The sequence below is a fragment of the Danio rerio genome, chromosome 5, assembly GCF_049306965.1.
Source record: "Danio rerio strain Tuebingen ecotype United States chromosome 5, GRCz12tu, whole genome shotgun sequence".
NCBI lineage: Eukaryota > Metazoa > Chordata > Actinopteri > Cypriniformes > Danionidae > Danio > Danio rerio.
Window position 1 is genome coordinate 26,268,616 of NC_133180.1, and position 17,136 is coordinate 26,285,751.

General features: G+C 40.9%; 1 protein-coding gene across 6 annotated transcripts in view; it reads right to left on the minus strand.

The window, feature by feature from the left end:
* Positions 1-628: 628 nt before the first annotated feature.
* tmc1 (transmembrane channel-like 1) overlaps positions 629-17,136 on the minus strand; it is a 36,513-nt gene continuing 20,005 nt past the window's right edge. For 3 of the 6 annotated variants that reach the window (XM_073950794.1, XM_021476287.3, XM_073950793.1), the window contains 16 exons: positions 12,595-12,685; positions 12,421-12,502; positions 12,222-12,328; positions 11,499-11,597; positions 10,918-11,060; positions 10,389-10,533; positions 9,173-9,367; positions 8,916-9,095; positions 8,623-8,775; positions 6,635-6,763; positions 6,494-6,561; positions 6,153-6,392; positions 4,637-4,762; positions 4,483-4,561; positions 1,928-2,039; positions 629-1,728 (listed from right to left, as the gene is read on the minus strand). In XM_073950794.1, coding sequence (XP_073806895.1) covers positions 1,592-1,728; positions 1,928-2,039; positions 4,483-4,561; positions 4,637-4,762; positions 6,153-6,392; positions 6,494-6,561; positions 6,635-6,763; positions 8,623-8,775; positions 8,916-9,095; positions 9,173-9,367; positions 10,389-10,533; positions 10,918-11,060; positions 11,499-11,597; positions 12,222-12,328; positions 12,421-12,502; positions 12,595-12,685 — 2,086 coding nt within the window. In that variant the 3' untranslated portion in view covers positions 629-1,591. 6 annotated transcript variants of the gene reach the window in all.

Below are 17,136 nucleotides of genomic sequence, written 5' to 3' on the forward strand. Positions count from 1 at the left end.
CGGACACCCCTGATCCAAGTTGTATAATTTTTAAATGTGTATTTTTTTTTTTTCTTGTGAGATAATAGGAGATCATGTGATCCGAAAATGTACAAAACGGAGCACCTTACTGTGATGAACACTGTCTGATAAAGAGCTGTGTGCTTGAAACGTTACATCCTTTGTGTCAGCCTTTTTAATATTGTCAATTGTTTCAATAAATGTAAAAATATGACTTATGTTTTAAAGCAGTTGCATACAAAAGAAATATTATTATATAAACATAAACATTATTATTATTACAGTATTTTCATTGACACTTGTGTGGCATTTTGGCATAACATTAATCTTAACTTGATAGTGCCATGCTGAATTTGATAGTGCCATGCTTGATAGTGCCATGCTGAATATATATATATATGTAGAGAGAGAGAGAGAGAGAGAGAGAGAGAGAGAGAGAGAGAGAGAGAACAGTCCAAAGATTCCCTACAACAATTTGTTTTCCTGAAAATAACAAAAATGTTATCTGACAACCAGTGTTGGGGGTAACGCATAACAAGTAACGCATGTTACATAATAAAATTACTTTTCTAAGTAACGAGTAAAGTAATACATTGTTTTCTAAAATTAAGTAATAATATTTTAGTTATTATTTAGTTCAGTTTATTAGCTTATAAAAATAATAGCTGAATTAAAATGAACACAGTCACGTTGAATCCCACACTCAATAAGAGAATACATGAACAGCCAGAAACTAAGATGGCAGAGCCTTACATGTCTGCGATGGAAGTATTCTCATTATTCTGAGATCATCGAAAAGGAAAAGGGGATTGTCTCAATGAACAGTGATTTTACTTCACTAATAAGACAAAAAGTACAAAAGTAGTGAACACATTGCTTTACACTTTCATTAATCTATATGTAATGCATGTATAGCTTGAGGCTCAGAAGATAAGATCATCCTACATTTTTTTAATGAGTTTTTTTTTAAGTAGATTGAGGTTATACAGTGTGTTGTTAATTGCAGAGGTCTTATTTTTTAAAAACACTTCTGACAACTGGCTGACAAAATGATTTCAATTTAATATGAATAAAAAGTACTTTATATTAAAATATGTTTTATAATTATTTTATTTGAACTATATGTAAAAAATCTGAAAATGAAAACTAAAATATCTGATTCAAACGACGAATAGTTATTTAATAATAATAATAATGAACAAATGCTCACTTTAGCTGCTGTAGTTTAATGTCTGCTTGCACCTGGCACATAAAACAGCAGTCAAGCAAATCTAAAACTAAAAAAAAAAAACAAATATAAAAAACCTCAAGTCAATTTAAGGAACAAATCAAGAGCCTCGTAGCTTGACCCTGCATTTGGCTTGTGTGTAACAAGAACAGTCATTTCTGTTTCGCAGTGACAGAGATAAGACTTATCATTCTAGGGTTACATGGCCAAGAAGATCTGGAGCTTCACTGACAAATGCTTGACATGCTGTAGGCTTGCTTGAAGGATTTACACCATAATACAGCATCAGCCAGGCATATGCTCATGTAAATAAGTGCTAAATGTTGTGATTGTGACAAACACACTGAAATCTATGTGTGATTTTTATCTCTTCTTTAAATTTTTCTGTGGCTGCTGCGGGTGACCTGGAAGATGTCCAGATGATGTGTGGCCACGGGACGCAGGGGGTCTGGATGTGTGGGATGAGGAGACGTGAGATTCAGGATTCTCTTCATTCACTCCTGAGAAAGAGTAGACACAAAGCGACCTTTAACTGCTTATATAGAGAAACAGGGGCATGTTGATTTAAGACTGTGGCCCGTTGTCTAAGCAAAGCACATTGACACTTCAACATTAACGGAAAGTTTCCCTGCATCGGTTCCAAGCTGCTGTCTAGTGCATTGACTGATGGGAGCTGTGACCCATCCTGTGTGCTCTCACCCAAATCTGAGATGCTGTTTCTGCGTTGCTCTCCAGCTTTTCTTGCCTGCTCCAAGTCACTGGCTGCTTTTAAGGCTGCAAGTTTGTTCTTTTTCTTGTTTTCCTCATTTTGCTGTCAATACAAAATTGGATATATGACTAAACATGACCTGCTGATTTTTTAACAGTAGCAAAGAGATCAAAGTTCAGCGCTTCAATTTATTTATTTATATATTAGTGCTGGGTCAAGATTAATTCCGATTAATTACATCCAAAATATAAGTTTGTTTTGGCATAATATGTGTGTGTATGTGTTTTAAATATTTTGAGGTCAGAATTACAAGTCCCCTTGTTTATTTTTCCCCTATTTCTGTTTAACGGAGAGATTTTTTCAACATGATAGTTTTAATAACTGATTTATTTTATCTTTGCCAGGATGACAGCAGCCTGTTTTTGAGAGCTTAATAAGATGTTTGGCAACTTGTCTGTGCAGCTGAGAATCAAAGTAGTCAGTTTGATTCACACTTCTTGGAAAATTATTGGTGTATCAGAACAGATGTCACTGCAGCATATTTATCAACATGACACATTACAACATGCTAAACAAATCGATTTGGACTTATCACATGTTCTGCATAAAGAGTATTAGTTGTTACCTTCAGGGAAAAGGTTCAAAGTACCTTGCTGTAGAATAAACAGATATAAAAGCTCTTTGTACCCTGTGAGTGTTAAGCTATTAAATAGTGGTAGTTTTGACTGAGAGTATCTCTGTTTTTCTTTATTTATGTGTATGTATGGAGGTGGGTATCCAACTTTTTGGGGGTGGGGGTAAAGATTTATTTATTTATATACTTATCTGTTTTTTGTAAGTTTGTATTAGTTTTCTATTTACAGTTGAAGTCAGAATGATTAGCCCCCCTCTATTATTAGCCCCCCTGTTTATTTTTTCCCCAATTTCTGTTTAACGGAGAGAAGATTTTTTTCAACACATTTCTAAACTTAATACTTTTAATAACTCATCTCAAATAACTGATTTATTTTATCTTTGCCATGATTACAGTAAATAATATACTAGGTTTATTAGGTTAACTAGGCAGGTTAGGGTAAAACAATGGTTTGTTCTGTAGCCTTACTAGCCGATCAAAACATTTATTGCTTAAAGGGGCTAATATATTTGACCTTAAAATGGTTTTTAAAAAAATTTAAAACTGCTTTTATTCTAGCCAACATAAAACAAATAAGACCTTCTCCAGAAGAAAAAATATTATCAGACATACTGTGAAAATTTCCTTGCTCTGTTAAACATCATTTGGGAAATATTCATTAATTCATTTTCTTTTCGGCTCAGTCCCTTAATAACGGGTATAAGTGTATGTCCTTGGAATGTGGCGGAAACCGGAGCACCAGTAGAAAAAACACGCCAACACTGGGAGAACATGCAAACTCCAAAAAGAAATGGCAACTGATCCAGTGACCTTCTTGTTGTGAGGCGATCGAGCTACCCACTGCGCCACCATGATGCCCAATTGGGAAATAATTAAAAGAGAAAATTCAAATGGAGGCTAATAATTCTGACTTCAACTGTATGTGTGATACAGAAACATACATATAAATAAAGCAATACAAAAGATTTTTACATAGATATTTAAATTGATATATAACTTGTATCCTATACATATTTCCATATATTTTATATCTGAATATAAAACAATTCTCAAATATATGCATGCATGTGTATTTATCTATACAAAATGAATTAACACAGCACACACACACATATGTTATGTCAAAACAAACTTTTACTTTGGATGCGATTAATCATGATTGATTTTTTCCCAGCACTTACATAAATCTGTATTTAGATCAGAGAGGCCCAAAGTAGGGCCCACGGGCCAAAGTTGGCCCATTGTAACCTTTGACTTGGCCCACCATTCCATTTGAAAACAGAGTGAGAAGGATGGAGAGGGATGGGGCCAGCGCCTTTAAAAGAGATCATCATTTCTAATTTGACGTAACCTCTTTTTGTATGTTTGTTTGTTTTATTACTTAACTACAATAAAAGCAAACTGAAATAAAATGTTTTAATTAAATTATGTATTTATATATTTATTTTTAAAAATGTAAATAATTTCACTCGACTGATAGAGGACTATGCAGAAGACATCAGTGGGCAAACCAAGACAAAATAGTGTAACTCCATTCTGTCATAAATTAGATTGTTTTTGTTTTTACAGCAATAAGTTCATTATATAATGTAAAAAATGTGCTGTATTGGTTAATATAAAGCAACGTTTTCGAGTTATTTTTAAATGTTATTTAATAAATTAGGAAATTACAGAGGAGAACTATAGTTAAATTCGGCCCACCACCCTCAATCAAGTTTGGTTTCAGGCTCTTCATAATAAAAAGTTTGGGCACCCCTGATTTAGATAATAAATTATAATAAATATCGTTCAACAAAAAATGTGTTTGAAATCAGAATTTGCATCTTAATGTTAGTGCTTCCACCTAGTGGTGCGTTTACAAAAGTTCATCTTCTAATATTTTCCCGTTTGAAATCTAAGGTTTGAACTTACTGCTTGAAGTTTCTTTTTCAGCTCCATGTTTACTCTTTTATACGTTTTCGAAGTGGACTGCAGGTAATATATTGCGAGACTAAAATGAGAGAAAAAAGTACATATTCAATGGCACATTTTTACAGGAGTATACAGGTGTAATTATTTCACTTACACCAAAAGAAGAAGAAACGGCAGCACCAGACCGGGGTTTGAGGCATAACTGAACACTTTACTGAACCAGGCAGGGAAATCTGTCTCCAGAGTCTCCTGGATCACATCAAACATGCGGGGTTTCCCACTGCAAGAACATACAAGATCAGTTTGCCCAAAAAACCTTTAAAGAACAACTAACCCTAATCCATTTGAATTATGTAAATGGACACCATTTTATATTATTATTATTATTATTATTATAATTAAGGCTTTTCTAATAACGCTAATAATAAATAATTATTACATTAATCTACCACTTCTTTTAGCTAATTAATTGAATACAAAAATCTAATTTTGCCATTGATTTTCATAGCCTACCCCAAAAAAGTAAACAAAAAATCAATTGAAAGATTTAAGGGAATGAAATATATATATATAATCTACTAAATGATTTAGTGATGGTTTTATGTGTTTTGAATGAGCGAAAACTGAACTAGCTTAAAATGAAAGGGAATTTTTTGTAATCCCGTCTAAATCCAAAGCACAAAATCCTAAATTTAGCAAGGGGGAAAATTATCATTCATTCATTCTCCTTCAGCTTAGTCCCTTTATTAATGTGGGGTGACCAAAACGAAATGAACCCCCAACCTATCCAGCATCTGTTTTAAACAGTGGATGCTCTTCCAGCTGCTACCCAGTACTGGGAAACACCCATACACACTCACATGCACACGTAGCACGTCTTTGGGCTGGGTGGGAATTCGGGGCACCCGGAGGAAACCCATGCAAACATGGGGAGAACGTGCAAACTTCACACGGAAATGCGAACTGAGCCAGCCGGGACTCGAACCAGCGACTTTCTTGCTATGAGAAAACGGCGCTAACCACTGAGCCACCGTGACACCCGAAAAATTCTAATTTAAAATGAAAATCTTTCTCTTTTGTAATAACTTATTTTAAACTATTACAAAAACCTAAAATTACTTGAAGCAAAAAAAACACTTCTCAGAAGAGCATAGGTCTACGTCAAATATGTTCACATGTTTAACTCGTTATAACTAGCATGAAAAACAACAATCATGCAAGTCTATAAAATCTATCTTCAATCTATCTAACCTTAAATATATCAACATATAAAACATGAGTTAACGCGACATAGACAAATATGTAACATACCCATTATAATTATTTCTTTCTTTATATTTAAATATTTTTTCCTGTTCTCCATGCTACACATGTATTTGTAAATCATAAAATAATTTTAAAAACTATATAATAATAATTAATATAAATAACAATAGTTAATAGTTTTATATATATAATAGTTTTTTATATATATATATATATATATACACTTGCCCTCTACTGCACCCTAGTGTTAAGATTTACCGATTGCAAAACTTGGAAATGGAAACATCCCTCAACTTCTTATTCATCACCAGTAACTCTAAACTTTAAAATAATTGATGTGTTTGAAATGACCAATATGTCAAACACTACTTTCCTAATGCATATAAACTAATTGATTTCAGAACCTGAAGGGCCCGCAGTCGAAGGAGGGAGGAATGGAGACAATGGTGTATATGGCTGGTAATGTAGAGAGAAAAAGAATGACCAGAAGCATGGCCATGTAGAAGTTATTGGAGCCTGAAGCTTTGAAGACGCGTTCCTGAGGCACATTACAGCACATCACTGCCCAACACTGCAGGTACATAGACACGTGAAGACGAAGAAGATTTAGTGCTGGAAGACATGGAGCGTAGAATGCACCCATCCTGAAACAAACACACAGATTAACAAAGATTTGATTATATGCTGGTTTTTATTTCTGAAAAAGGAGAAAACAAATGCAACATAATATAAAGATAATTCTTACCAGATCATTCCCTGGTTAAAGATCAGCCCCAGAACATTCCCACTAACATCAAACTCTGAGTAGGATGGCTAATGAAGAAAGCAAATGTAATTATGGAAGCCGTGATGCATATGTTGCTATGTGTGGTGGACACTCACTCACAAAGCCATACTCCAGATCCCAGCACCAGCAGTTGTTCAGGAATCGCACCAGTACGGCACGCATGAAATCCCCAATCAGCAGAGTGATGTAAGTCGTCATTGTGTCAGAAATGATAAGACGAACAAACTCCTGTAGAAATAAGAGATGTTAATGCAAATGGATAGTTCACCCAAAAATTAAAAGGTACTCACCATTTACTCACCCTCAAAACCTTGTGAATTAATTTTTTCTGCTGTTGTTGAACACAAAAGAAGATATTTTAAAGAATGTTGGAACGCTTTTTTTACATCACATGAAAAAAAATATGAAAGTCAAAGGCAGTTTTGAAAACTGGTTATCTTCTTTTGTGTTCAACAGATGAAGAAAACTTAAACAGGTTTGGAACAATTGGAGGGTCAAAGGTTTTTATTTGTTTTTATTTTAAAACTTTATTTTTGCCTGTGTTTCAAACTTGTATTATTTGGTAACATGTATACTCAACGCTTGATCAGTTTAAAAATGCTTTAAATTAGATTTGAATGTACCTAAATTTGTGAATATAAACACAAGCACAAATTTATTTTTAAAATAGCATGATTTTGCTAAACAAAATCAATTTGCTGTTCAATTTTGGGGAGAGTTTCTGAAACCTCTTTGTTCAGACATTGTTTTTGCAATTACATTCAGTGACACTAGATGTGCAGTAAGGTCCCATGGCCGACCTAAAGGTTTACCCTTCAGAGTGACAGCTTCGAATGGATTTTTGCATAGGGATAAGCATTTCTGAATGGAACACAATGTGCGACACCAAACAACTTTCCTGCACAAAGGTTCATGGGGGCCCGAAGTGTCTATCCGTTGTGCCTTTAGAAATCTTTAATCTTCAGTTTTAAGTCATAATTGTTTTTACTCCTAATGCCGAGTTCAGACTGCATGATTTTAGCCCTGATTTTGACTTGCCGACAGGTTCTGAGAAAAATCGCAGACAAATGCCTGAAATTGCAGGCAAATCGGTGCTCATTCACAGTATGATCTATCAAGGACGTGATATGAGAGAATCACAGATGAGTCGCCGACACCCGTGAGATATATGGCATGCGTAATATCTGAAGGCGATTCAAATCATGCGGTGCGAAATGAGTTTTGACTGAAAATAACATTTGCGATCACCTACAGCAAATAAGAGAGCAGCCTTCACTAGTGTGGGTGCCTGCAGGTCAGCGGGAGAATGGGAGAGAAGTTAAAAGCACTCATTTTCAGTTTATTTGGACCCAAGAAGTGGAGAAAAAACTCATGTAAAAGTCAACGCGATCCACTAAGGTTCAAACCGGGCATCAGAATGTGGAAGAAGGGCTATCTGAGTGACTTTGTGGGTTTGCTGGTGTCAAACAGACTGATCTGAGTATTTCAAAAACTGGTGGGATTCACACTGTACAACCATCTACAATGTTATCAAAGCTAGTAATCATCGTCTGTTAACATACAACACATAAAAGCTTGAAGCAGATGAGCTACAGCAGCAGAGAAGAGCACAGTGGTGCCATCCTGTCAGATAAAAACAGCAAAATAGGACAATAATTTTCTTAAGCTCTCAAAAAACGGACAGAAAAAGACTGTAAAAAATATCATCTGGTCTGATGAGTCTCAATTTCCAGCAGGATTCACATGAGGAAATGTAACTACTTTACGCACATATCAGAAAAGTGGCTAATTTGCACGAAATCATACAATTTTATTTGTATGAAAACATATACGTTTTTTAAGGAGGTGCGCCCCCAAACCACTGGAGGATGACCATAGAGATCATAGAAAGTAACATGAATTAGTCACAAAAAATCTAAATATTTTAAAATTCACCAACATCTCTTTGAGTTATGCCTTGCCAAGTTTTGCTTTGTTGCTTGTTATTTGGTACTTTTCAAAGCTGCTTCGGGACATATTGTGTTCAAGTTTTTGAAAAGAGCAATACAATTAAATCTGAACTGAACTGAAGCACTCTTCTCAATTACCTGTCCCACCATGGTCTCCCAGCAAGGCCCTCTGGGAACATCAGCAGGGTGCACAGTGAGCGGAGGAGCAGTCGAGTTGTCTGGCACAGTCCCATTGTACAAGTTGGCCTGCCAGATTGTCATATTCTTCTTCACAATCTCCTCTTCTGCCCTCTTGAAAATTGACAGTTAGGAGGATAAATCACCCTCATAAGAAGATGATTCATTTAACACAGATTCTGTAGGATCTAGTATTCTGTACAAAAGACAGACTGAAGATGAGACTGTGAGTGCTTTGTTAAATGAAGCTGTACCTTTAGTTGGATGGCATCCATGAGGGCGATGATAAAAGTGTACAGGTTCCCCAAAAAAAGAGCAAAGATGCGTCCCAGCTGCCACTGGAGGGCAATGCGTGGGTGATAGTTCTCCAAAGTGCTGATCACATCGAACAGCATCGGGCAGAACATTCCCAACAGAGACATCACCATGTTGACCTGAGGGTTAATGCACAAGTTATTTCTTTGCCGTTGAAGCAGAGGATTACCATCGTGCTCTGCTTCACAGGTCTCACCTCATTTCTCTCCCACCAGCCGTAGTTCTCCAGGCCCTCCAGTGCAAACTTCTGAGACCTGCGTACTACAAAGTAGATCAAGTACCCGCTCCCTGCCAGACAGCAGAGCACCAGGAAGTTGGCCAGCACTCTGAGGAATCTTGTCAGGTGGATGTTGTCATCTTTTCTGCTCTCTTGCTCCTCCACAATAGCCTCCTGTTAAATTGCTGAATTTATTATGAAGCCAAGAGAGGCGAAATTAAAGTGGCTGCCTCAGTTCTTGTATTATCAACACAGGCTCAATGGGAAAATGTGCCATGGTGTACATTCATGGGAACCAAGAAATATGTGCTTGCGGTAACATATACCAGTATTTTATGTAAAAAACAAACACCAAAGGGCAGTATGGCTGACTGCTTACCTCCATATGGACACCTTTTCTGATGTGACTGGTTTGCTCAGTAGCTCATTGCGAATGGTGCTCGACTTGGGAGGCGGAAAAGTGCAGATCAGATGGATTTTTCCAGAAACCAGGAAAAAAGAAACCCAAAAACCCAGAAAACTCTTGGGTTTAGGGAAGGAGTGTTCTGGTCAGTTATGATTGAGAAGGATGTTAATATGTGCAGAAATATATACAGTGGCCTCTGGTGGATTTACGAGAAATGGCACATATAAAAAACATGCACCAGTAACATTTTTGAGACTGTCAAAAATGTACATGGCGCCCTCTATTGGACTTCTGAAAACAAAAACTGCAAGAAAAAGTGGTCCAGGGTAAAATATTTGTCAGTTCTCAAAAATGTACTCCTGGGCACACATTTCCAATGAGCCTGGATTAAGTACTTTTTATTGGAGAAATATACTATGTCCAACTAATTATGAGATAAAATGTGAAATAATAATGTTAATAAAACAAACTATTATGACAAAAATTCATCTTGGAAAATCAAAATGTTTTTTTTTTTTTTTACATAATAATGACTCATTATCTAATTGTTCCAAACTTTTACCACAATTTAAACACTGTGTTTGCAATCACTGAAATAAATTTGAACAGTTTTTATATTTAATATTATTTAATTTGGAGAGAATAATAGACTTCTAGCAAAGGAGCAATTTCTGCCAGTGCTTTTTTGATTGTATATATTTTTTAGAGTTTTATTTCAAATAATAAGACTTGTTCATTATTCGCCGAATGGACCTCTTGAAAGCATAAAGAAAATTAAGAAAACCAGACCTTAAAGCTGGTGGTGATGGAAGCAAACTTGTTGTCTGCTGTCTCAGGGTTTCCAATAAGGTAATCCCAGCTTGTGAATGTCTTCCAGCTGAAATTAAAGCTGGTATCATCTCCGCCACCTTCTTCATTTGCGTTGCGGGCCATGCTGTTGGGCAAGAATTTGCTTTTACATTCATGTACTAAGAGGTAAAAAGTATGCTTATGGACATATATGGACATGAAAAGTAGAAACACTAAATCCATAAAACAACAGAAAAAAGTAGTGGCAATTCATTATCATAGTTTTGTACTGTAATTTACATACCTGACCTAGACAGTATATCATTTTAATTAGGTTGCATAAAAAGTACCAAAAGCACCAAAAGTTGATGTACCAGACATCAAGGTTCCATAAACCAATATAATAGTGTAAATACACCAAAAAAACAAAAGCTTTACATGCTTAATGTTCAAATATACCCATACAACTGTTAACTAACAGATACGTTTACAATGAAGATTAAACATAGAGCAGACTGTCCTGACTCACGTCCTGATCACCACCATGTAGCTGTAGGCCACTGTGCCCACTCCAACCAGGAAGTAGGACAGTGGCATGCGAAACTTCAGCCACCCAATGGCCCGCTGGCTGTTATAGTAGCCATAGAAGAGGACAGAGTACTTAGCATAGCCCTATAAAAAAAAATAAATAAATAAATAAATAAAAAACCCCGATGTAGAGTATGATCCAAGATCTACTGTTTTATTTATTATGTGTAGTATCTATAAGCTGCATAATTTTGTCATTTTAATAAAGTCTCTTATGCTTTTATGGCTTACATTTTTAAATTCAAAAGTAATAAATTTTTATAAAAATCCTCAAATAACAGATAAATATTGTTATTATTAATGTTAAAATTCAGTTGTGTCTATTTTTTGAGTAACTGTATTATTTGTGTTTGTCTGTATTCTTTGATGAATTTAACTTTCAAAAGGATAGGATTTTTTTTATTCATTTGTAGCCGTTTTTTATGTAACATTTAATCAATTAAATCCATCCTTGCTGACTTTATAGTAATAAACCATTATTACAGTTTGAATTGTATCCTAATATATAATCGATTTCTTTACCCCAAAATCCCATAAGACTGCAAAATTCATAGCACTGGCCTCTTCCTCTCTGGGCACTGTTTTCCTTGGTAAACTGCCATATGGTTTTCCCATAAGAGCCTAGACAGTAAATAAAAAAAAAAGTAAAGACATCCAAGAAAGTTTGGTTGTATTATGCATATGGAAATAAATAAAGTGGTGTAAATTATTATTATTATTGTTGTTGTTGTTCTTAATAATAATAATAATAATAATAATAAGAATACATTTTATTTATGATGCACTTTTTCTAATCTCCAAGCGCTACAAGACATAAAATAACAAAAAAAAAAAAAAAAATGCAGAGAATTACAAGCTTGCCTAAGATCCCAATGATAAGACAGAAGTAGATAAACACCAAAATAATAAAACAATAAAAAATAAATAAACAACATGCTACAAACTGCATAAAAGTTTCAGTGATGATCACAAATTAAATGCTTTGCTAAAAAGATATGTCTTAAGAAGCTACTCATTCCTGATGATTATGGCTAATGTATTCCATAATTTAGGCGCACAGTAAGAAAAAACCCTACCTCCCATTTATCTACAGCACAGCGTAGATAAAGTCCACATGCAGAACGAAGACAGTGAGTAGGTGTAGAAAAACTCATCAGATCACGAATGTAATCTGGAGTTAACCCATTGACTGCTATTCATATATTATGTAATTTAAACCTTTGCAGAATCTGATATATTTCTCACCTCTGGAACCATGACCAGCCCAAATGTTAGTCCAAACAAAATCATATTGATGCCATACATCCACCTCAAGAATATGAAGTATGAAGCCACCGAAGAGCCAAAATGGCCTAAAAAAAGATTTTCAAAAATATTAACGTAGAGTTTAAAAAAAATAACACAGAAAGAAAAAGAAGGAAGCTAAAACTGAGAATTGTCATACTTTCGATTTCTTTTATCTTCATCTCCCACGGGATGCAGGCAGTCTTGAAGTTCTCAAAATCACGCTGAAACTTCATCCATTTCTTAGAGTACAAAAAGATAAATAATGATCCCTCTGAAGCTGTCAGACCAATTCATACTCGGATCCATACTCCACATACTCATATCTCCTCACCTTCATCATCATGACCTTGTAGGCATAAAGTTTCCTGCCTTTGCCTTTCCCCAAAGCACCTTCATATTTCTCCACAAACTCCTGCGACTCCCTGAGACAGACAAAAAACGTTCGAGGTTACTAAAGTAACCCTTCGTTCCCCGAGGAGGGGAACGGAAGCACTATAAGTGGATTTGATTGTAAAATCCACGCATTGGGAGGTTCGGTTCAGAAGCTACTCGTCTGAAAGAGTATTGAACGGGCCAATTAAGAATGAATTGGCAGCGCAAGCCTGCGCAGGTGAGCGGCATAAGCAATCAACTGAGTATATAAGCTCACCTGGCGCAGCAGACGCTATCCTTTTTAAGCTGAAGAGACTTTCAACAGCTAAGGGACAGTCATTATGGCGACGGAGTATAGTGCTTCCGTTCCCCTCCTCGGGGAACGAAGGGTTACTTTAGTAACCTCGAACGTTCCCCTTCGGGGGGAACTTCAGCACTATAAGTGGATTTGATTGTAAAATCCACGCATTGGGAGCCCATTGAAAGCGCCATAATGACTGCACCTTACCAACACCCCCGATGAGGAGATAGTCAAGCAAGCGTGACGCACCCACATCATGGGGGGCGCGGTCCTCCAACGTGTCCCTGGCCCTAATTTATCCTACTTCAACAGAAGTTTTACGGATTTATATATATTTTTTGGGAAGTCGTGAGCATCTAGATAATTCTAGGAAAATACGACAGTACGTTGGGAAGCGTGCAATCCCGATAGGGAGGACGCTGCGGAGGCCATCCGTTACCCAAGGGGGGATAGATGGCAGAATTTACATATGGACTAGCCCTAAAAAGGGGGAGTACGCATAGCAAAAGAGTGGTTAGCGGGGAGGGAAGACACGGGTCCGCCCAGGGGGGGGGGGGACTTAACCGTGGCTGAATAAGCATATGGGATCGCCTAGTGGGGACCACGCATAGCAGGCACCTTTACCCAAAACGCGGGCTGACCAGCGGGCAGACCTACAACGTAGTGGGCCAGCAAGTGACTCCTCCGCTGAGTCAGTGCTGGGGGCCACGGAGGAATCTGCAGGGCTCACCTGACGGGGAACTTTACTGACAGATAAAAAGGCGCACGTATCTCCGTGTTAGGGAAAATGGCGCAGCAAGCGTGTTTCAACACCCTACCGAATTGTTTCCTCAATCACCAAGGGTTACCTAATACCCTTGAGGAAACCGGCTCCACTCGCAGATTGTAAAACCTTGCAAATGTGTTGGGTGTCACCCAGCCCGCAGCTCTACAGATGTCTGTTAGAGGGGCGCCGCGTGCGCGCGCTCGAGAGGATGCGAAGCTCCGAGTGGAGTGCGCACGCGCTCTCGGGGGACGCGGCTCATCTCGGCTCTGATAGTGAAAGAAAGGCATCCACAATCTAGTGGGAACTTATTTCGGTACGGCACTTCCCTGCTGCCGACCGCTATAACAGACGAAGAGCTGCTCAGATGATCTAAACTCTGAGTGCGGTCCGGATAATACGCAAAACGCGAACTGGACAATAAATAAGGGCTGGGTCTGCCTCCTCCGAGGGCAGCGCTTGCAGGCTCACTACCTCGTATTAAAACGGAGTGGTAGGAACCTTGGGCACATATCGCGGGCGGGGTCTCATACGTGAGAGAAGCCAGCCCAATTACAGGCACGAGTCACTGACCGAAAAATGCCTCCGGGTCCCCGACCCTCTAATCGATATCAACGCGACCAGCAGAGCTGTCTTCAGGGACAGAAAATACTGAGTCGAGGATCGAAGGGATCTGACGCGGCTTGTGTAGCGAGGGCGAGATCCTAAGAGGGCATGAGAGGGGGCGGGGTGGATTAATTCGCTTAACGCCCCTGAGGAACCGGATGATGAGGTTATGCGTTCCCACGGTGCTGCCAGCCACCGCGTTATGAGAGCGGAGATGGCAGCCACGTAACCTTGAGTGTGGAGGGCGACAGCCTGCTCTCCAACTTCTCTCGGCGTAAAGAAAGCACAACGCTGATCTGGCAAATTACGGGGGTCTTCTCAGCGAGAGACACACCATTCAGTGAATAGACTTCACGTCAGGGCATAGGCGCGCTCGGGGAGGGGGCTCTAGCCCGAGTGACGGTATTAGCCACCGCAATCGGAGGTTACCTAAGTCTTCCTCGCGTCTAAAAATCTCTTCAAAGATCGGCGAGGGTGCCAGGTGGTGCCCTGTCCCTGAGAGAGTAGGTGCTCTCTCGAAGGGACTGCCAGGGGAGGGCTATCGCGAGGGAGAGCTCTGACATCCAGGTCCGGTTGAGCCAGAGGGGCGCAACCAGCAACCTGTTCCTCGTCCTCCCTGACCATGCACAGTAACTGCGCGAGCAGGCTCACTGGGGGAAACGCGTATTGCGCGTGCCCCGAGGCCAGCTGTAAGCCAGTGCATCCGTGCCGAGAGCACTCGGTCAGGGAAAGAACAACTGGCAATGAGCGATCTCGGGGGAAGCAACAGATCGATCTGGGCTTCCCCGAATCGCGCCCATATCAGCTGAACAGACTCGGGGTGGAGTCTCCATTCTCCAGGACGCAAGGCTGCCGTGAGAGCGCATCGGCTGCACGGTTGAGCTTGCCTGAATATGAATGGCGTGCAGCGATTTCAGCCGCGGATGACTCCAGAGGAGCAGACGGCGGGCGAGCTGAGACATGCGGCGAGAGCGCATACCCCCTATACGGCTGATATACGCCACCGCCACCGTACTGTCCGTCCTGACCAGCACGTGTTGCCGCTCCAGCACCGGAAAAAAACGGTGGAGAGCGAGGAACACTGCCAACAGCTCCAGGCGATATGCCAATGCAACTGGGTACCTTTCCACAGGTCCGCAGCCGCATGCCCGCAACGCACAGCCCCCCAGCCCGTGTTGGAAGTGTCTGCTGAAACGACAACAAGACTGGACGCCTGTTCTAGAGACACCCAGGCCTGTAGGAACGAGGGGTCGCTCCAAGGGCTGAGGGCGCGGCGACACAGCGCAGTAACAGAGACTCGGTGTGCGCGCGCGTGCCATGCGCGTCTGGGGACTCGATCGTGAAGCCAGTGCTGAAGTGGTCTCATATAGAATAATCCGAGCGGCATGAAGCGGCTGCGGATGCCATATGCCCCAGGAGCCTCTGAAATTGTTTCAGTGGGACCACTATTTTACTGTCGAGCTCTCTCAGACAGTACAGCATCAGCTGAGCGCGCTCTCCGGAGAGGCGCGCTGCCATGGTGACCGAGTCCAGCTCCAGCCCGAGAGAAGAGATCCTCTGCACGGGGGCGAGTTTGCTCTTTTCTCGGTTGACCTGAAACCCCCACAGGTGGAAGTGCCAGAGCACTTTGTCTCTGTGCATAATCAACTCTGTGCATAATCAAAAGAGAGGGCAATTCAGCCAGTCGAAAAGAAATTGAGTATGCAGATGCCCGCGAGCCGAAGGGGCGCTGAGGCACCCTCCGCGGGCTTGGTGAGGACCCGCGGAGACAGAGAGAGCCCGAAGGGGAGGGCTTTGTATTGCCAAGCTCGACCTTCAAACGCAAACCGCAGAAACTGTCGGTGGCGAGGAAGAGTGGAGACATGGAAATACGCGTCCATCAGGTCTAATGCTGCAGACCAACCCAGAGGACGAACGCACCGGAGGATGCGCTTCTGCGTGAGCATTCTGAACGGCAGCTTGTGCAGGCAGCGGTTCAAAACGCGCAGATCTAGGATTGGCCGTGACCCACCGCTCTTTTTGGGCACGATGAAGCGTGGGCTGTAAAACCCGCTCTCCATCTCGGCTGGAGGGAGCGGCTCGATTGCATCCTTCGCCAGGAGGACAGCAATCTCCTCTCGCAAGACAGGGGCGGACAGGGGGCTGACCCTGGTGAATACACACCCGTGACTTGGGGGGCCGTTTCGCGAACTGAATCGCATAGCCGAGTCTGATTGTGCGTATGAGCCACCGCGAAGAGCTGGCCCGCGCTAACCAGGCAGGCAGAGCTCTCGCTAATGGACTCATCGCTACAATCGCTGACGTACCAGCAGTGGGGCAGCGCGGAGTGGGTGTGCTGATCCGGGAAGCTCGCGGGTCCCACGGAAAAGCTGGAGGTGAGATATTTGCTCTCACTCCAAACCCGAGCTCCGGAGGGGAGGCTCGAGGGGTGGGAGAAAGGAGACCGTCCTCCCAGCGCTCGTGAGCCACTGGCGAAACGCACCGAATCTGCAAGCTAGAAAGCATAGCGTCCCAGACTGGCAGATTTAGGGCTGTCACATCTGGGGAAGTGAAAAGTGCCCTTTCATAATGTTTTCATGGCAGTAAAAAGTGCCGTTGGAAATGGGGCACCGCCCTCCAGCGGGGAAAGAGCAAGTTCCCTCTTCTCCAGATGGCCTGTCCCAGGGGCGCTTCGCGGTCCGTTGCCGGACTTAGCGGCGTTCTGGGCAGGGGGGCTGCCTGCTTCCGAGGTGCCCGACGCGCTCGCTTCGCCTTAGGCGTGTGCGGGGGCGGAGCAGCTCTCGTAGGCGGGCGCCTTCGGCGAGGAGCAGGTATGAATGGCACGGCGGGCG